This window comes from Oncorhynchus masou, chromosome 13 (assembly GCF_036934945.1).
Source record: "Oncorhynchus masou masou isolate Uvic2021 chromosome 13, UVic_Omas_1.1, whole genome shotgun sequence".
Lineage (NCBI taxonomy): Eukaryota > Metazoa > Chordata > Actinopteri > Salmoniformes > Salmonidae > Oncorhynchus > Oncorhynchus masou.
The window spans coordinates 96,121,572-96,144,071 of NC_088224.1; the positions used below are offsets into that span (position 1 = coordinate 96,121,572).

General features: G+C 44.0%; 1 protein-coding gene across 1 annotated transcript in view; it reads left to right on the forward strand.

Annotated features, from left to right (window-relative positions):
- tenm4 (teneurin transmembrane protein 4) overlaps nucleotides 1-22,500 on the forward strand; it is a 716,895-nt gene that overhangs the window by 549,640 nt on the left and 144,755 nt on the right. Inside the window, exon 23 of the mRNA XM_064985425.1 lies at nucleotides 8,040-8,272. Coding sequence (XP_064841497.1) covers nucleotides 8,040-8,272 — 233 coding nt within the window. The remainder of the gene's footprint in view (nucleotides 1-8,039; nucleotides 8,273-22,500) is intronic.

Sequence of the window (22,500 nt, forward strand, 5' to 3'; positions counted from 1 at the left end):
AGGGGTAGGGTTTGGTAGGGATAGGATGGGGTAGGGGTAGGGTTTGGTAGGGATAGGATGGGGTAGGGTTAGAGTAGGGTAGGATGGGGTAGGGGTAGGGTTTGGTAGGGATAGGATGGGGTAGGGGTAGGGTTTGGTAGGGATAGGATGGGGTAGGGGTAGGGTTAGAGTAGGGATAGGATGGGGTAGGGTTAGAGTAGGGGTAGGATGGGGTAGCGGTAGGGTTAGAGTAGGGATAGGATGGGGTAGGGGTAGGGTTTGGTAGGGATAGGGATGGGGTAGGGGTAGGGTTTGGTAGGGATAGGATGGGGTAGGGGTAGGGTTAGAGTAGGGATAGGATGGGGTAGGGTAGGGTTAGGCAGAGTAGGGTAGGATGGGGTAGGGGTAGGGTTTGGTAGGGATAGGATGGGGTAGGGTTAGGGTTAGAGTAGGGATAGGATGGGGTAGGGTTAGTGTTAGAGTAGTGATAGGATGGGGTAGGGGTAGGGTTTGGTAGGGATAGGATGGGGTAGGGGTAGGGATAGGATGGGGTAGGGGGTAGGGTTGAAGGTAGGGATAGGATGGGGTAGGGGTTAGAGTAGGGATAGGATGGGGTAGGGTAGGGATAGGATGGGGTAGGGTAGGGTTAGAGTAGGGTAGGATGGGGTAGGGTAGGGTTTGGTAGGGATAGGATGGGGTAGGGTAGTAGGGTTAAGGTAGGGATAGGATGGGGTAGGGGTAGGGTTAGAGTAGGGTAGGATGGGGTAGGGGTAGGGTTTGGTAGGGATAGGATGGGGTAGGGGTAGGGTTAGAGTAGGGATAGGATGGGGTAGGGGTAGGGTTAGAGTAGGGTAGGATGGGGTAGGGGTAGGGTTTGGTAGGGATAGGATGGGGTAGGGGTAGGGTTTAGAGTAGGGATAGGATGGGGTAGGGGTAGGGTTTGGTAGGGATAGGATGGGGTAGGGGTAGGGTTTGGTAGGGATAGGATGAAGGGGTAGGGTTAGAGTAGGGTAGGATGGGGTAGGGGTAGGGTTAGAGTAGGGATAGGATGGGGTAGGGGTAGGTAGGGATAGGATGGGGTAGGGTTAGGGTTAGAGTAGGGTAGGATGGGGTAGGGGTAGGGTTTGGTAGGGATAGGATGGGGTAGGGTTAGAGTAGGGATAGGATGGGGTAGGGTTAGGTTGAAGGGATAGGATGGGGTAGGGTTAGAGTAGGGATAGGATGGGTTATATTGAAGGGTTAGGGTTAGAGTAGGGATAGGATGGGGTAGGGGTAGGGTTTGGTAGGGATAGGATGAGGTAGGGGTAGGGTTAGAGTAGGGATAGGATGGGGTAGGGGTAGGGTTAGAGTAGTGATAGGATGGGGTAGGGTTAGTGTTAGGAGTAGTTATATTGAAGGGGATAGGATGGGGTAGGGGTAGGGTTTGGTAGGGATAGGATGGGGTAGGGGTAGGGATAGGATGGGGTAGGGGTAGGGTTAGAGTAGGGTAGGGGATGGGGTAGGGGTAGGGGTAGTTATATTGAAGGAGTAGGGATAGGATGGGGTAGGGGGTTAGAGTAGGGTAGGATGGGGTATTGAAGGGGGTAGGGTTTGGTAGGGATAGGATGGGGTAGGGGTAGGGTTAGAGTAGGGATAGGATGGGGTAGGGGTAGGGTTTGGTAGGGATAGGATGGGGTAGGGGTAGGGTTTGGTAGGGATAGGATGGGGGGGGGGTTAAGGTAGGGTTAGAGTAGGGATAGGATGGGGTAGGGGTAGGGTTAGAGTAGGGATAGGATGGGGTAGGGGTAGAGGTAGGGATAGGATAGTGTTGGGGTAGTGGTTAGGGATATGGGTAGGGTAGAGTAGGGATAGGATCGTGTGGGGGTAGGGGTAGGGATAGAGGTAGGGTAGAGTAGGGATGGGATTGGGTAGGGGTAGAGGTAGAGTAGGGATAGGATCGTGTCGGGGTAGGGGTAGGGATAGAGGTAGGGTAGAGTAGGGATGGGACTGGGTAGGGGTAGAGGTAGAGTAGGGATAGGATCGTGTGGGGGTAGGGGTAGAGAGTAGAGTAGGGATAGGATTGGGTATGGGTAGGAGTAGGGATAGGATAGTGTAGGGGTAGGGGTAGAGTAGGGACAGGATAGTGTGGGGTAGGGGTAGAGTAGGGATAGGATAGGATAGTGTAGGTGTAGGGGTAGGGGTAGGGGTAGAGGGTGCCGGTTGAGACACTTAATGTCTTTAATAACCTCACCACTGTGAGTTCTCTGTCAGTAACTTTCCGATTGGCACTTTCAGCAGGTACCTGGTTTCCTTCTAGCTGCAGGGGAGATTCTGATTGGCCACATTTTGTCAGGCTTTCAAATCCCCGACCTCCCCTGTGTGAATAAAGGATTACTCTGTTGCTGGTTAATAGATGACACACACACACACACACACACACACACACACACACACACACACACACACACACACACACACACACACACACACACACACACACAGACACAGACACAGACACACACACACACACACACACACACACACACACACACACACACACACACTCAGTGGTGTTTAATGGAGTAGTGTAGCTTCTCTGTCTACAGTGTTGAAGTGGGCATAGTGTGTTTGGATAGCCGTTCAACATTCCGTTGTTTATTATTCAGTTTGTGTTTTCCAAATGTTACCTCCTATCTGTCGTGTGGTACCTCCTATCTGTCCTCTGTTACCTCCTATCTGTCCTCTGTTACCTCCTATCTGTTACCTCCTATCTGTCCTGTGTTACCTCGTATCTGTCCTGTGTTACCTCCTATCTGTCCTCTGTTACCTCCTATCTGTCCTGTGTTACCTCCTATCTGTCCTGTGTTACCTCCTATCTGTCCCGTGTTACCTCCTATCTGTCCTGTGTTACCTCCTATCTGTTACCTCCTATCTGTCCTGTGTTACCTCCTATCTGTTACCTCCTATCTGTCCTGTGTTACCTCCTATCTGTTACCTCCTATCTGTCCTGTGTTACCTCCTATCTGTCCTCTGTTACCTCCCTATCTGTCCTCTGTTACCTCCTATATCTGTTACCTCCTATCTATCTGTCCTCTGTTACCTCCTATCTGTTACCTCCTATCTATCTGTCCTCTGTTACCTCCTATCTGTCCTGTGTTACCTCCTATCTGTCCCGTGTTACCTCCTATCTGTCCTGTGTTACCTCCTATCTGTTACCTCCTATCTGTCCTCTGTTACCTCCTATCTGTCCTCTGTTACCTCCTATCTGTCCTCTGTTACCTCATATCTGACCTCTGTTACCTCCTATCTGTCCTCTGTTACCTCCTATCTGTTACCTCCTATCTGTCCTGTGTTACCTCCTATCTGTTACCTCCTATCTGTTACCTCCTATCTGTCCTCTGTTACCTCCTATATGTTACCTCCTATCTGTTACCTCCTATCTGTCCTCTGTTACCTCCTATATGTTACCTCCTATCTGTCCTGTGTTGCCTCCTATCTGTTACCTCCTATCTGTTACCTCCTATCTGTTACCTCCTATCTGTCCTGTGTTGCCTCCTATCTGTTACCTCCTATCTGTCCTGTGTTACCTCCTATCTGTCCTATCTGTTACCTCATATCTGACCTCTGTTACCTCCTATCTGTCCTGTGTTACCTCATATATGTTACCTCCTATCTGTTACCTCCTATCTGTCCTGTGTTACCTCCTATCTGTTACCTCCTATCTGTCCTGTGTTACCTCCTATCTGTCCCGTGTTACCTCATATCTGTTACCTCCTATCTGTCCTGTGTTACCTCCTATATGTTACCTCATATCTGTCCTGTGTTACCTCCTATCTGTCCCGTGCTACCTCCTATCTGTTACCTCCTATCTGTCCTGTGTTACCTCCTATCTGTTACCTCCTATCTGTCCTGTGTTACCTCCTATCTGTTACCTCCTATCTATCTGTCCTGTGTTACCTCCTATCTGTCCTGTGTTACCTCCTATCTGTTACCTCCTATCTATCTGTCCTGTGTTACCTCCTATCTGTCCTGTGTTACCTCCTATCTGTTACCTCCTATATGTTACCTCCTATCTGTTACCTCCTATCTGTTACCTCTATCTGTTACCTCCTATCTATCTGTCCTGTGTTACCTCCTATCTGTCCTGTGTTACCTCCTATCTGTTACCTCCTATATGTTACCTCCTATCCGTTACCTCCTATCTGTTACCTCCTATCTGTTACCTCCTATCTGTTACCTCCTATCTGTTACCTCCTATCTGTTACCTCCTATCTGTTACCTCCTATCTGTTACCTCCTATCTGTTACCTCCTATCCGTTACCTCCTATCTCCTATCTGTTACCTCCTATCTGTTACCTCCTATCTGTTACCTCCTATCTGTTACCTCCTATCTGTTACCTCCTATCCGTTACCTCCTATCTGTTACCTCCTATCTGTTACCTCCTATCTGTTACCTCCTATCTGTTACCTCCTATCTGTTACCTCCTATCTGTCCTGTGTTACCTCCTATCTGTTACCTCCTATCCGTTACCTCCTATCTGTTACCTCCTATCTGTTACCTCCTATATGTTACCTCCTATCTGTTACCTCCTATCTGTTACCTCCTATCTGTTACCTCCTATCTGTTACCTCCTATCTGTCCTGTGTTACCTCCTATATGTTACCTCCTATCTGTTACATTATATCTGTTACCTCCTATCTGTTACCTCCTATCTGTTACCTCCTATCTGTTACCTCCTATCTGTTACCTCCTATCTGTCCTGTGTTACCTCCTATCTGTTACCTCCTATCTGTTACCTCCTATCTGTTACCTCCTATATGTTACCTCCTATATGTTACCTCCTATCTGTTACATTATATCTGTTACCTCCTATCTGTTACCTCCTATATGTTACCTCCTATCCGTTAGCTCCTATCTGTTACCTCCTATATGTTACCTCCTATCCGTTAGCTCCTATCTGTTACCTCCTATCTGTTACCTCCTATCTGTTACCTCCTATCTGTTACCTCCTATCTGTTACCTCCTATCTGTCCTCTGTTACCTCCTATCTGTTACCTCCTATCTGTTACCTCCTATATGTTACCTTATATCTGTCCTCTGTTACCTCCTATCTGTTACCTCCTATCTGTTACCTAGTTATCTGTTACCTCCTATCTGTTACCTCCTATCTGTCCTCTGTTACCTCCTATCCGTTACCTCCTATCTGTTACCTCCTATCTGTTACCTCCTATCTGTTACCTCCTATCTGTTACCTCCTATCTGTTACCTGAAGGTAGTAGTTATATTGAAGGCATTAGGTAGTAGTTATATTGAAGGTAGTAGTTATATTGAAGGCATTAGGTAGTAGTTATATTGAAGGTAGTAGTTATATTGAAGGCATTAGGTAGTAGTTATATTGAAGGTAGTAGTTATATTGAAGGCATTAGGTAGTAGTTATATTAGGTAGTAGTTATATTGAAGGTAGTAGTTATATTGAAGGCATTAGGTAGTAGTTATATTGAAGGTAGCAGTTATATTGAAGGCATTAGGTAGTAGTTATATTGAAGGTAGTAGTTATATTAGGTAGTAGTTATATTGAAGGTAGTAGTTATATTGAAAGGTTGTAGTTATATTGAAGGCATTAGGTAGTAGTTATATTGAAGGTAGTAGTTATATTGAAGGTAGTTATATTAGGTAGTAGTTATATTGAAGGCATTAGGTAGTAGTTATATTGAAGGTAGTAGTTATATTGAAGGTAGTAGTTATATTGAAGGTAGTAGTTATATTGAAGGCATTAGGTAGTAGTTATATTGAAGGTAGTAGTTATATTGAAGGCATTAGGTAGTAGTTATATTGAAGGCATTAGGTAGTAGTTATATTGAAGGTAGTAGTTATATTGAAGGTAGTAGTTATACTGAAGGTAGTAGTTATATTGAAGGTAGGCAGTTATATTGAAGGCATTAGGTAGTAGTTATATTGAAGGTAGTAGTTATATTGAAGGCATTAGGTAGTAGTTATATTGAAGGTAGTAGTTATATTGAAGGCATTAGGTAGTAGTTATATTGAAGGTAGTAGTTATATTGAAGGCATTAGGTAGTAGTTATATTGAAGGTAGTAGTTATATTGAAGGCATTAGGTAGTAGTTATATTGAAGGTAGTAGTTATATTGAAGGCATTAGGTAGTAGTTATATTGAAGGTAGTAGTTATATTGAAGGCATTAAGGTAGTAGTTATATTGAAGGTAGTAGTTATATTGAAGGCATTAGGTAGTAGTTATATTGAAGGTAGTAGTTATATTGAAGGCATTAGGTAGTAGTTATATTGAAGGTAGTAGTTATATTGAAGGTAGTAGTTATATTGAAGGCATTAGGTAGTAGTTATATTGAAGGTAGTAGTTATATTGAAGGTAGTAGTTATATTGAAGGCATTAGGTTATAGTAGTTATATTGAAGGTAGTAGTTATATTGAAGGCATTAGGTAATAGTTATATTGAAGGCATTAGGTAGTAGTTATATTGAAGGTAGTAGTTATATTGAAGGTAGTAGTTATATTGAAGGTAGTAGTTATATTGAAGGTAGCAGTTATATTGAAGGCATTAGGTAGTAGTTATATTGAAGGTAGTAGTTATATTGAAGGCATTAGGTAGTAGTTATATTGAAGGTAGTAGTTATATTGAAGGCATTAGGTAGTAGTTATATTGAAGGTAGTAGTTATATTGAAGGCATTAGGTAGTAGTTATATTGAAGGTTGTAGTTATATTGAAGGCATTAGGTAGTAGTTATATTGAAGGTAGTAGTTATATTGAAGGTAGTAGTTATATTGAAGGCATTAGGTAGTAGTTATATTGAAGGTTGTAGTTATATTGAAGGCAGTAGTTATATTGAAGGTAGTAGTTATATTGAAGGTAGTAGTTATATTATTAGTTATATTGAAGGTAGAAGGCATTAGGTAGTAGTTATATTGAAGGTAGTAGTTATATTGAAGGCATTAGGTAGTAGTTATATTGAAGGTTGTAGTTATATTGAAGGCATTAGGTATTGAAGGTAGTAGTTATATTGAAGGTAGTAGTTATATATTGAAGGTAGTAGTTATATAGGTAGCAGTTATATTGAAGGCAGGTAGTAGTTATATTGAAGGTAGTAGTTATATTGAAGGCAGCATTAGTTATATTGAAGGAAGGTAGTAGTTATATTGAAGGCATTAGCAGTTATATTGAAGGTAGCAGTTATATTGAAGGCATTAGGTAGTAGTTATATTGAAGGCATTAGTAGTTATATTGAAGGTAGTAGTTATATTGAAGGCATTAGGTAGTAGTTATATTGAAGGTAGTAGTTATATTGAAGGTAGTAGTTATATTGAAGGTAGTAGTTATATTGAAGGCATTAGGTAGTAGTTATATTGAAGGTAGTAGTTATATTGAAGGTAGTAGTTATATTGAAGGTAGTAGTTATATTGAAGGCATTAGGTAGTAGTTATATTGAAGGTAGTAGTTATATTGAAGGCATTAGGTTATATTAGGTAGTTATATTGAAGGCATTAGGTAGTAGTTATATTGAAGGTAGTAGTTATATTGAAGGTAGTAGTTATACTGAAGGTAGTAGTTATATTGAAGGTAGCAGTTATATTGAAGGCATTAGGTAGTAGTTATATTGAAGGTAGTAGTTATATTGAAGGTAGTAGTTATATTGAAGGTAGTAGTTATATTGAAGGTAGCAGTTATATTGAAGGTAGTAGTTATATTGAAGGTAGTAGTTATATTGAAGGTAGCAGTTATATTGAAGGCATTAGGTAGTAGTTATATTGAAGGTAGTAGTTATATTGAAGGTAGTAGTTATATTGAAGGTAGTAGTTATATTGAAGGCATTAGGTAGTAGTTATATTGAAGGTAGTAGTTAGTTATATTGAAGGCATTAGGTAGTAGTTATATTGAAGGCATTAGGTAGTAGTTATATTGAAGGCATTAGGTAGTAGTTATATTGAAGGCATTAGGTAGTAGTTATATTGAAGGTAGCAGTTATATTGAGGGGTGTAGTTATAGTAAAGGCATTGCATCCCTCCCAGCTTGACTGATGCTCTTCTCTTTTCTGTCTCTTCTCTCCAGTAACAGCCCGGCCCATAAGTACTACCTGGCCAGTAGTCCTGTGTCCGGGGCTGTTTACCTGTCAGACACCAGCACCAGGAAGGTGTTCAAGGTGAAGTCTCTGAGCGCCATAAAAGATGTGGCCAAGAACCTGGAGCTGGTAGCTGGGACTGGAGACCAGTGTCTGCCCTACGACGAGACACGATGTGGAGATGGGGGCAAGGCTGTGGAGGCCACGCTCACCAACCCACGAGGTACGGACATAACAGTTCAGGTCGTACCGAACATAACAGGTGCATTTTGGGGAGGTGCGTATATTGGACCAGGAAAAAAAGGACTGTTGAAAGATCATATCATGTGGCTGTTTCCCTTACGCTTTGACACTACTAATCTGATTGGGTAGAGTTCAGTCTCTGATTGGGTAGACTTCAGTCTCTGATTGGGTAGACTTCAGTCTCTGATTGGGTAGAGTTCAGTCTCTGATTGGTTAGAGTTCAGTCTCTGATTGGGTAGAGTTCAGTCTCTGATTGGGTAGACTTCAGTCTCTGATTGGGTAGAGTTCAGTCTCTGATTGGGTAGACTTCAGTCTCTGATTGGGTAGACTTCAGTCTCTTATTGGGTAGAGTTCAGTCTCTGATTGGGTAGACTTCAGTCTCTGATTGGGTAGACTTCAGTCTCTGATTGGGTAGACTTCAGTCTCTGATTGGGTAGACTTCAGTCTCTGATTGGGTAGAGTTCAGTCTCTGATTGGGTAGACTTCAGTCTCTGATTGGGTAGACTTCAGTCTCTGATTGGGTAGAGTTCAGTCTCTGATTGGGTAGACTTCAGTCTCTGATTGGGTAGAGTTCAGTCTCTGATTGGGTAGACTTCAGTCTCTGATTGGGTAGACTTCAGTCTCTGATTGGGTAGACTTCAGTCTCTGATTGGGTAGACTTCAGTCTCTTATTGGGTAGAGTTCAGTCTCTGATTGGGTAGACTTCAGTCTCTGATTGGGTAGACTTCAGCAGTCTCTTATTGGGTAGAGTTCAGTCTCTGATTGGGTAGACTTCAGTCTCTGATTGGGTAGACTTCAGTCTCTGATTGGGTAGACTTCAGTCTCTGATTGGGTAGAGTTCAGTTCAGTCTCTGATTGGGTAGACTTCAGTCTCTGATTGGGTAGAGTTCAGTCTCTGATTGGGTAGACTTCAGTCTCTGATTGGGTAGAGTTCAGTCTCTGATTGGGTAGAGTTCAGTCTCTGATTGGGTAGAGTTCAGTCTCTGATTGGGTAGACTTCAGTCTCTGATTGGGTAGAGTTCAGTCTCTGATTGGGTAGACTTCAGTCTCTGATTGGGTAGACTTCAGTCTCTCATTGGGTAGACTTCAGTCTCTGATTGGGTAGACTTCAGTCTCTGATTGGGTAGACTTCAGTCTCTGATTGGGTAGAGTTCAGTCTCTGATTGGGTAGACTTCAGTCTCTGATTGGGTAGAGTTCAGTCTCTGATTGGGTAGACTTCAGTCTCTGATTGGGTAGACTTCAGTCTCTGATTGGGTAGACTTCAGTCTCTGATTGGGTAGACTTCAGTCTCTGATTGGGTAGAGTTCAGTCTCTGATTGGGTAGACTTCAGTCTCTGATTGGGTAGACTTCAGTCTCTGATTGGGTAGAGTTCAGTCTCTGATTGGGTAGAGTTCAGTCTCTGATTGGGTAGAGTTCAGTCTCTGATTGGGTAGACTTCAGTCTCTGATTGGGTAGAGTTCAGTCTCTGATTGGGTAGAGTTCAGTCTCTGATTGGGTAGACTTCAGTCTCTGATTGGGTAGAGTTCAGTCTCTGATTGGGTAGACTTCAGTCTCTGATTGGGTAGAGTTCAGTCTCTGATTGGGTAGACTTCAGTCTCTGATTGGGTAGACTTCAGTCTCTGATTGGGTAGACTTCAGTCTCTGATTGGGTAGACTTCAGTCTCTGATTGGGTAGACTTCAGTCTCTGATTGGGTAGACTTCAGTCTCTGATTGGGTAGACTTCAGTCTCTGATTGGGTAGACTTCAGTCTCTGATTGGGTAGACTTCAGTCTCTGATTGGGTAGACTTCAGTCTCTGATTGGGTAGAGTTCAGTCTCTGATTGGGTAGACTTCAGTCTCTGATTGGGTAGACTTCAGTCTCTGATTGGGTAGACTTCAGTCTCTGATTGGGTAGACTTCAGTCTCTGATTGGGTAGACTTCAGTCTCTGATTGGGTAGACTTCAGTCTCTGATTGGGTAGAGTTCAGTCTCTGATTGGGTAGAGTTCAGTCTCTGATTGGGTAGACTTCAGTCTCTGATTGGGTAGACGTCAGTCTCTGATTGGGTAGACTTCAGTCTCTGATTGGGTAGAGTTCAGTCTCTGATTGGGTAGACTTCAGTCTCTGATTGGGTAGAGTTCAGTCTCTGATTGGGTAGACTTCAGTCTCTGATTGGGTAGACTTCAGTCTCTGATTGGGTAGACTTCAGTCTCTGATTGAGTAGACTTCAGTCTCTGATTGGGTAGAGTTCAGTCTCTGATTGGGTAGACTTCAGTCTCTGATTGGGTAGACTTCAGTCTCTGATTGGGTAGAGTTCAGTCTCTGATTGGGTAGAGTTCAGTCTCTGATTGGGTAGAGTTCAGTCTCTGATTGGGTAGACTTCAGTCTCTGATTGGGTAGAGTTCAGTCTCTGATTGGGTAGAGTTCAGTCTCTGATTGGGTAGACTTCAGTCTCTGATTGGGTAGAGTTCAGTCTCTGATTGGGTAGACTTCAGTCTCTGATTGGGTAGAGTTCAGTCTCTGATTGGGTAGACTTCAGTCTCTGATTGGGTAGACTTCAGTCTCTGATTGGGTAGACTTCAGTCTCTGATTGGGTAGACTTCAGTCTCTGATTGGGTAGACTTCAGTCTCTGATTGGGTAGACTTCAGTCTCTGATTGGGTAGACTTCAGTCTCTGATTGGGTAGACTTCAGTCTCTGATTGGGTAGACTTCAGTCTCTGATTGGGTAGAGTTCAGTCTCTGATTGGGTAGACTTCAGTCTCTGATTGGGTAGACTTCAGTCTCTGATTGGGTAGAGTTCAGTCTCTGATTGGGTAGACTTCAGTCTCTGATTGGGTAGACTTCAGTCTCTGATTGGTTAGACTTCAGTCTCTGATTGGGTAGACTTCAGTCTCTGATTGGGTAGAGATCAGTCTCTGATTGGGTAGAGTTCAGTCTCTGATTGGGTAGAGTTCAGTCTCTGATTGGGTAGACTTCAGTCTCTGATTGGGTAGACTTCAGTCTCTGATTGGGTAGACTTCAGTCTCTGATTGGGTAGACTTCAGTCTCTGATTGGGTAGAGTTCAGTCTCTGATTGGGTAGACTTCAGTCTCTGATTGGGTAGACTTCAGTCTCTGATTGGGTAGACTTCAGTCTCTGATTGGGTAGACTTCAGTCTCTGATTGGGTAGACTTCAGTCTCTGATTGGGTAGACTTCAGTCTCTGATTGGGTAGACTTCAGTCTCTGATTGGGTAGACTTCAGTCTCTGATTGGGTAGTAGAGTTCAGTCTCTGATTGGGTAGACTTCAGTCTCTGATTGGGTAGACTTCAGTCTCTGATTGGGTAGAGTTCAGTCTCTGATTGGGTAGACTTCAGTCTCTGATTGGGTAGAGTTCAGTCTCTGATTGGGTAGAGTTCAGTCTCTGATTGGACTTCAGTGATTGGGTAGAGTTCAGTCTCTGATTGGGTAGACTTCAGTCTCTGATTGGGTAGACTTCAGTCTCTGATTGGGTAGAGTTCAGTCTCTGATTGGGTAGACTTCAGTCTCTGATTGGGTAGACTTCAGTCTCTGATTGGGTAGACTTCAGTCTCTGATTGGGTAGACTTCAGTCTCTGATTGGGTAGACTTCAGTCTCTGATTGGGTAGAGTTCAGTCTCTGATTGGGTAGACTTCAGTCTCTGATTGGTTAGACTTCAGTCTCTGATTGGGTAGACTTCAGTGTAAGGTTACTGCTAGTTCAGGGTTACTGTTGGGTTAGAGGGGGAGCAGACTGGGAACATACTGTAACTGGAAAAGACCAGATCAATACACTTCATGTTTGACACATTGGATTATATTGGATAAAATGTTCTCTCTCGCAGGCCTACAAAACACACAGCCCTCTTTGAACCTTGTAAAATAGTGGAGAATCAGGAAGCGCTGAGGAGTATTGTGTGATTGTGTGTGTGTGTGTGTGTGTGTGTGTGTGTGTGTGTGTGTGTGTGTGTGTGTGTGTGTGTGTGTTTGTGTGTTCGTGTGACTGTGTGATGTGTGTGTGTGTGTGTGTGTGTGTGTGTGTGTGTGTGTGTGTGTGTGTGTGTGTGTGTGTGTGTGTGTTTGTGTGTGTGTGTGTGTGTGTGTTTGTGTGTTCGTGTGACTGTGTGATTGTGTGTGTGTGATTGTGTATGTGTAGCAGTGTGTGTGTGTGCTAATACAGTTTAGCAGCCAATGTGTGTGTTTATGTGTTTGTTTGTGTGTGCGCTTGTTTGTGTGTGTGCTTGTTTGTGTTTGTGTAGCAGTACAGTGTGTGAGTTTGTGTGTGTTTGTAAGCCTGAGAGCCCCCCTATAGCCACACACACAGTGATTCATCACATTCACAAATAACCCTGAAACAAGCCTGCTGCCCAGAAAACCTTTAAACAGGGAACAACTGTGAACAGAGTATTAAAATTAACCAGGACCTCCATGCCTGTCTGACCTATAGCAGCCAATACAGTCTGACCTATAGCCAGCCTGAATACAGTCTGACCTATAGCAGCCAATACAGTCTGACCTATATCAGCCAATACAATCTGACCTATAGCAGCCAATACAGTCTGACCTATATCAGTCTGACCTATAGCAGCCAATACAGTCTGACCTATAGCAGCCAATACAGTCTGACCTATAGCAGTCTGACCTATAGCAGCCAATACAGTCTGACCTATAGCAGTCTGACCTATAGCAGCCAATACAGTCTGACCTATAGCAGCCAATACAGTCTGACCTATAGCAGTCTGACCTATAGCAGCCATTACAGTCTGACCTATAGCAGCCAATACAGTCTAGCAGCCAATACAGTCTGACCTATAGCAGTCTGACCTATAGCAGCCATTACAGTCTGACCTATAGCAGTCTGACCTATAGCAGTCTGACCTATAGCAGCCAATACAGTCTGACCTATAGCAGTCTGACCTATAGCAGCCAATACAGTCTGACCTATAGCAGTCTGACCTATAGCCAATACAGTGACCTGCCAATACAGTCCTATAGCAGCCATTACAGTCTGACCTACCTATAGCAGTCTATGTCAATACAGTCTGACCTATAGCAGCAGTCTGACCTATAGCAGCCTGACCTATACAGTCTGACCTATAGCAGTCTGACCTATAGCAGCCAATACAGTCTGACCTATAGCAGCCAATACAGTCTGACCTATAGCAGCCAATACAGTCTGACCTATAGCAGCTGACCTATAGCATACAGTCTGACCTATAGCAGCCAATACAGTCTGACCTATAGCAGTCTGACCTATAGCAGTCTGACCTATAGTCTGACCTATAGCAGCCAATACAGTCTGACCTATAGCAGTCTGACCTATAGCAGCCAATACAGTCTGACCTATAGCAGCCAATACAGTCTGACCTATAGCAGTCTGACCTATAACAGCCAATACAGTCTGACCTATAGCAGTCTGACCTATAGCAGCAATACAGTCTGACCTATAGCAGCCAATACAATACAGTCTGACCTATAGCAGCCAATACAGTCTGACCTATAGCAGCCAATACAGTCTGACCTATAGCAGCCAATACAGTCTGACCTATAGCAGCCAATACAGTCTGACCTATAGCAGTCTGACCTATAGCAGCCAATACAGTCTGACCTATAGCCAATACAGTCTGACCTATAGCAGCCAATACAGTCTGACCTATAGTCTGCAGCCAGTCTGACCTACAGTCTGACCTATAGCAGCCAATACAGTCTCTGACCTATAGCAGTCTGACCTATAGCAGCCAATACAGTCTGACCTATAGCAGTCTGACCTATAGCAGCCAATACAGTCTGACCTATAGCAGTCTGACCTATAGCAGCCAATACAGTCTGACCTATAGCAGCTAATACAGTCTGACCTATAGCAGCCAATACAGTCTGACCTATAGCAGCCTGACCTATAGCATACAGTCTGACCTATAGCAGCCAATACAGTCTGACCTATAGCAGTCTGACCTATAGCAGCCACCTATACAGTCTGACCTATAGCAGCCATTAGCAGTCTGACCTATAGCAGTCTGACCTATAGCAGCCAGCTAATACAGTCTGACCTATAGCAGTCTGACCTATAGCCAATACAGTCTGACCTATAGCAGTCTGACCTATAGCAGCCAGTCTGACCTATACAGTCTGACCTATACAGCAGCCAATACAGTCTGACCTATAGCAGCCAATACAGCCAATACAGTCTGACCTATAGCAGCCAATACAGTCTGACCTATAGCAGCCAATACAGTCTGACCTATAGCAGCCAATATACAGTCTGACCTATAGCAGCCAATACAGTCTGACCTATAGCAGCCAATACAGTCTGACCTATAGACCAGCAGCCAATACAGTCTGACCTATAGCAGACCTATAGCAGCCAATACAGTCTGACCTGATAGCAGCCAATACAGTCTGACCTATAGCAGCCAATACAGTCTGACCTATAGCAGCCAATACAGTCTAGCAGACCTATAGCAGCCAATAAGTCTGACCTATAGCAGTCTGACCTATAGCAGCCAATACAGTCTGACCTATAGCAGCCAATACAGTCTGACCTATAGCAGCCAATACAGTCTGACCTATAGCAGTCTGACCCAGCCAATACAGTCTGACCTATAGCAGTCTGACCTATAGCAGCCAATACAGTCTGACCTATAGCAGTCTGACCTATAGCAGCCAATACAGTCTGACCTATAGCAGTCTGACCTATAGCAGCCAATACAGTCTGACCTATAGCAGTCTGACCTATAGCCAATACAGTCTGACCTATAGCAGCCAATACAGTCTGTCTAGCAGACAGTCTGACCTAGCAGTCTGACCTATAGCAGTCTGACCTATAGCAGCCAATACAGTCTGACCTATAGCAGCCAATACAGTCTGACCTATAGCAGTCTGACCTAATACAGCTGACCTATACAGTCTGACCTATAGCAGTACAGTCTGACCTATAGCAGTCTGACCTAAAGCAGTCAATACAGTCTGACCTATAGCAGTCTGACCTATAGCAGCCAATACAGTCTGACCCTATAGCCAATACAGTCTGACCTATATACAGTCTGACCTATAGCCAATACAGTCTGACCTATAGCAGCAGTCAATACAGTCTGACCTATAGCAGTCTGACCTATAGCAGCCAATACAGTCTGACCTATAGCAGCCAATACAGTCTGACCTATAGCCAGTCTGACCTATACAGTCTGACCTATAGCAGCCAATACAGTCTGACCTATAGCAGACCCAATACAGTCTGACCTATAGCAGCCAATACAGTCTGACCTATAGCAGTCTGACCTATAGCAGCCAATACAGTCTGACCTATAGCAGCAATACAGTCTGATACAGTCTGACCTATAGCAGCCAATACAGTCTGACCTATAGCAGTCTGACCTATAGCAGCCAATACAGTCTGACCTATAGCAGCCAATACAGTCTGACCTATAGCAGCAGCCACCTATACAGTCTGACCTATAGCAGCCCAATACAGTCTGACCTATAGCAGCCAATACAGTCTGACCTATAGCAGTCTCTGACAGTCTGACCTATAGCAGTCTGACCTATAGCAGCCAATACAGTCTGACCTATAGCAGTCTGACCTAGCAGCCAATACAGTCTGACCTATACAGTCTGACCTATAGCAGCCAATACAGTCTGACCTATAGCAGCCAATACAGTCTGACCTAGCAGTAGCAGCCAATACAGTCTGATACAGTCTGACCTATAGCAGCCAATACAGTCTGACCTATAGCAGTCTGACCTATAGCAGCCAATACAGTCTGACCTATAGCAGTCTGACCTATAGCAGCCAGTCTGAATAGCAGCCAATACAGTCTGACCTATAGCAGTCTGACCAGCCAGTCTGATACAGTCTGACCTATAGCAGCCAATACAGTCTGACCTATAGCAGCCAATACAGTCTGACCTATAGCAGCCAATACAGTCTGACCTATAGCAGCCAATACAGTCTGACCTATAGCAGCCAATACAGTCTGACCTATACAGTCTGACCTATAGCAGTCTGACCTATAGCAGCCAATACAGTCTGACCTATAGCAGTCTGACCTATAGCAGCCAATACAGTCTGAATAGCAGTCTGACCTATAGCAGTCTGACCTATAGCAGAATACAGTCTGACCTATAGCAGCCAATACAGTCTGACCTATAGCAGCCAATACAGTCTGACCTATAGCAGTCCAATACAGTCAATACAGTCTGACCTATAGCAGCCAATACAGTCTGACCTAGCAGTCTGACCAATAGCAGTCTGACCTATAGCAGTCTGACCTATAGCAGCCAATACAGTCTGACCTATAGCAGCCAATACAGTCTGACCTATAGCAGTCTGACCTATAGCAGCCAATACAGTCTGACCTATAGCAGCCAATATCAGCCTATACAGTCTGACCTATAGCAGTCTGAATACAGTCTGACCTATAGACCTATAGCAGCCAATACAGTCTGACCTATAGCAGTCTGACCTATAGCAGTCTGACCTATAGCAGCCAATACAGTCTGACCTATAGCAGACCTATAGCCAATACAGTCTGACCTATAGCAGCCAATACAGTCTGACCTATAGCAGTCTGACCTATAGCAGCCAATACAGTCTGACCTATAGCAGCCAATACAGTCTGACCTATAGCAGCCAATACAGTCTGACCTATAGCAGCCAATACAGTCTGACCTATAGCAGCCAATACAGTCTGACCTATAGCAGCCAATAGTCTGACCTATAGCAGTCTGACCTATAGCAGACCCAATACAGTCTGACCTATAGCAGTCTGACCAGCCTGAATACAGTCTGACCTATAGCAGCCAATACAGTCAGACCTATCAATACAGTCTGACCTAAGCAGCCAATACAGTCTATAGCAGCCAATACAGTCTGACCTATAGCAGCCAATACAGTCTGACCTATAGCAGCCAATACAGTCTGACCTATGAGTCTGACCTATAGCAGTCTGACCTATAGCAGCCAATACAGTCTGACCTATAGCAGCCAATACAGTCTGACCTATACAGTCTGACCTATAGCAGCCAATACAGTCTGACCTATAGCAGCCAATACAGTCTGACCTATAGCAGTCTGACCTATAGCAGCCAATACAGTCTGACCTATAGCAGCCAATACAGTCTGACCTATAGCAGTCTGACCTATAGCAGCCCAGTCTGACCTATACAGTCTGACCTATAGCAGCCAATACAGTCTGAACTATAGCAGCCAATACAGTCTGACCTATAGCAGTCTGACCTATAGCAGTCTGACCTATAGCAGTCTGACCTATAGCAGCAATACAGTCTGACCTATAGCAGTCTGACCTATAGCAGCCAATACAGTCTGACCTATAGCAGTCTGACCTATAGCAGCCAATACAGTCTGACCTATAGCAGTCTGCAGCCAATACAGTCTGACCTATAGCAGTCTGACCTATAGCAAGTCTGACTATAGCAGTCTGACCTAAGCAGCCAATACAGTCTGACAGCAGTCTGACCTATAGCAGCCAATACAGTCTGACCTCTGACAGTCTGACCTATAGCAGTCTGACCTATAGCAGCCAATACAGTCTGACCTATAGCAGTCTGACCTAAAGCAGTCTGACCTATAGCAGCCAATACAGTCTGACCTCTAGCAGTCTGACCTATAGCAGCCAATACAGTCTGACCTATAGCAGCCAATACAGTCTGACCTATAGCAGTCTGACCTATAGCAGCCACAGTCTGACCTATAGCAGTCTGACCTATAGCAGCCAATACAGTCTGACCTATAGCAGCAGTCAATACAGTCTGACCTATAGCAGTCTGACCTATAGCAGCCAATACAGTCTGACCTATAGCAGTCTGACCTATAGCAGCCAATACAGTCTGACCTATAGCAGTCTGACCTATAGCAGCCAATACAGTCTGACCTATAGCAGTCTGACCTATAGCAGCCAATACAGTATAGACCTATAGCAGCCAATACAGTCTGACCTATAGCAGTCTGACCTATAGCAGCCAATACAGTCTGACCTAGCAGCCAATACAGTCTGAATACAGTCTGACCTATAGCAGCCAATACAGTCTGACCTATAGCAGCCAAGTCTGACCTATACAGTCTGACCTGACCTGATAGCAGCCAATACAGTCTGACCTATAGCAGCCAATACAGTCTGACCTATAGCAGCCAATACAGTCTGACCTATAGCAGCCAATACAGTCTGACCTATAGCAGCCAATACAGTCTGACCTATAGCAGCCAATACAGTCTGACCTATAGCAGTCTGACCTAAGCACAGTCTGACCTATAGCAGCCAATACAGTCTGACCTATAGCAGCCAATACAGTCTGACCTATAGCAGCAGTCTGACCTATAGCAATACAGTCTGACCTCTGATAGCAGCCAATACAGTCTGACCTATAGCAGCCAATACAGTCTGACCTATAGCAGCCAATACAGTCTGACCTATAGCAGCCAATACAGTCTGACCTATAGCAGCCAATACAGTCTGACCTATAGCAGCCAATACAGTCTGACCTATAGCAATACAGTCTGACCTATAGCAGACCTGACCTATAGCAGCCAATACAGTCTGACCTATAGCAGTCTGACCTATAGCAGCCAATACAGTCTGACCTATAGCAGCCAATACAGTCTGACCTATAGCAGTCTGACCTATAGCAGCCAATACAGTCTGACCTAATACAGCAGCCAATACAGTCTGACCTATAGCAGTCTGACCCAATACAGTCTGACCTATAGCAGTCTGACCTATAGCAGCCAATACAGTCTGACCTATAGCAGCCAATACAGTCTGACCTATAGCAGTCTGACCTATAGCAGCCAATACAGTCTGACCTATAGCAGCCAATACAGTCTGACCTATAGCAGCCAGCCAATACAGTCTGACCTATAGCAGTCTGACCTATAGCAGCCAATACAGTCTGACCTATAGCAGTCTGAATACAGTCTGACCTATAGCAGCCAATACAGTCTGACCTATAGCAGTCTGACCTATAGCAGCCAATACAGTCTGACCTATAGCAGCCAATACAGTCTGACCTAGTAGCAGTCTGACCTATAGCAGCCAAGTCTGACAGTCTGACCTATATAGCAGCCAATAGCCAATACAGTCTGACCTATAGCAGCCAATACAGTCTGACCTATAGCAGCCAATACAGTCTGACCTATAGCAGTCTGACCTATAGCAGCCAATACAGTCTGTCAGTGACCTATAGCAGCCAATACAGTCTGACCTATAGCAGCCAATACAGTCTGACCTATAGCAGTCTGACCTATAGCAGCCAATACAGTCTGACCTACCTATAGCAGTCTGACCTATAGCAGCCAATACAGTCTGACCTATAGCAGTCTGACCTATAGCAGCCAATACAGTCTGACAGTCTGATAGCAGTCTGACCTATAGCAGCCAATACAGTCTGACCTATACAGTCTACAGTCTGACCTATAGCAGCCAATACAGTCTGACCTATACAGTCTGACCTATAGCAGCCAATACAGTCTGACCTATAGCAGCCAATACAGTCTGACCCAGTCTGACCTATAGCAGCAGTCTGACCTATAGCAGTCTGACCTATAGCAGCCAATACAGTCTGACCTATAGCAGTCTGATACAGTAGCAGTCTGACCTAGCAGCCATTACAGTCTGACTGACCTATTACAGTCTGACCTATAGTCTGACCTATAGCAGCCAATACAGTCTGACCTATAGCAGCCAATACAGTCTGACCTATAGCAGTCTGACCTATAGCAGCCAATACAGTCTGACCTATAGCAGTCTGACCTATAGCAGCCAATACAGTCTGACCTATAGCAGCCATAATAAGTCTGAATAACAGTCTGACCTATAGCAGCCAATACAGTCTGACCTATAGCAGCCAATACAGTCTGACCTATAGCAGTCTGACCTATAGCAGCCAATACAGTCTGACCTATACAGTCTGAATAGCAGTCTGACCTATAGCAGCCAATACAGTCTGACCTATATAGCAGCCAATACAGTCTGAGCAGTCTGACCTATAGCAGCCAATACAGTCTGACCTATAGCAGTCTGATAGCAGCAGTCAATACAGTCTGACCTATAGACCAATACAGTCTGAGCAGCCAATACAGTCTGACCTATAGCAGCCAATACAGTCTGACCTATAGCAGCCAATACAGTCTGACCTATAGCAGTCCAATACAGTCTGACCTATAGCAGTCTGACCTATAGCAGCCAATACAGTCTGACCTATAGCAGCCAATACAGTCTGACCTATAGCAGCCAATACAGTCTGACCTATATCAGCCAATACAATCTGACCTATAGCAGCCAATACAGTCTGACCTATATCAGTCTGACCTATAGCAGCCAATACAGTCTGACCTATAGCAGGTCTGACCTATACAGTCTGACCTATAGCAGTCTGACCTAATACAGTCTGCAGCCTAATACAGTCTGACCTATAGCAGTCTGACCTATAGCAGCAGCCAATACAGTCTGACCTATAGCAGCCAATACAGTCTGACCTGACCTATAGCAGCCAATACAGTCTGACCTATAGCAGCCAATACAGTCTGACCTATAGCAGTCTGACCTATAGCAGCCAAGTCTGACCAGCAGCCAATACAGTCTGACCTATAGCAGCCAATACAGTCTGACCTATAGCAGCCAATACAGTCTGACCTATATCAGCCAATACAATCTGACCTATAGCAGCCAATACATTCTGACCTATATCAGTCTGACCTATAGCAGGCAATACAGTCTGACCTATAGCAGGCAATACAGTCTGACCTATAGCAGCCAATACAGTCTGACCTGTAGCAGCCAATACAGTCTGACCTATAGCAGCCAATACAGTCTGACCTATAGCAGCTAATACAGTCTGACCTATAGCAGTCTTACCTATAGCAGCTATAGCAGCCAATACAGTCTGACCTATAGCAGTCTGACCTATAGCAGCCAATACAGTCTGACCTATAGCAGCTAATACAGTCTGACCTATAGCAGTCTTACCTATAGCAGCTATAGCAGCCAATACAGTCTGACCTATAGCACCTATATCAGCCAATACAATCTGACCTATAGCAGCCAATACAGTCTGACCTATAGCAGTCTGACCTATAGCAGGCAATACAGTCTGACCTTTAGCAGCCAATACAGTCTGACCTATAGCAGCCAATACAGTCTGACCTGTAGCAGCCAATACAGTCTGACCTATAGCAGCTAATACAGTCTGACCTATAGCAGCCTGACCTATAGCAGCCAATACAGTCTGACCTATAGCAGCTAATACAGTCTGACCTATAGCAGTCTTACCTATAGCAGCTATAGCAGCTAATACAGTCTGTCCTATAGCAGCTAATACAGTCTGACCTATATTAGCTAATACAAAGTATATTGATTTACAATTGATACAACATCAACTGACCACATACCAACAACTGTAACAACTGTATTGTGTTATACTATCAGTGTACCAACAACTGTAATTAAAACACATGTATTGTGTTAGTATATTAATGTATTGTGTTAGTATATTGATGTATTGTTTTAGTATATTGATGTATTGTTTTAGTATATTGATGTATTGTGTTAGTATATCGATGTATTGTGTTAGTATATTGATGTTTTGTTTTAGTATATTGAAGTATTGTGTTAGTATATTGATGTATTGTGTTGGTATATTGATGCATCAATATACTAAAACAATACTTCAATATACTAAAACAAAACATCAATATACTAACACAATACATCAATATACTAACACAATACATCAATATACTTAAACAATACATCAATATACTAAAACAATACATCAATATACTAACACAATACTGTATTGTGTTAGTATATTGATGTATTGTGTTAGTATATTGATGTATTGTGTTAGTATATTGATGTATTGTGTTAGTATATTGATGTATTGTGTTAGTATATTGATGTATTGTGTTATACTACCAGTCGAGATGCACTTAGAGCTGACAATGTCCCATCAATCCATCCCTCATACATCCATCCCTCCATACCTCTATCCCTTATACCTCATCCCTCCATCCCTCATCCCTCCATCCCACATCCCTCCATGCCTCCATCCCTCATACCTCCATCCCTCATCCCACCATCCCTCATACCTCCATCCCTCATCCCACCATCCCTCATACCTCCATCCCTCATACCTCCATACCTCCTTCCCTCATCCCACCATCCCTCATACCTCCATCCCTCATACCTCCATACCTCCATCCCTCATCCCACCATCCCTC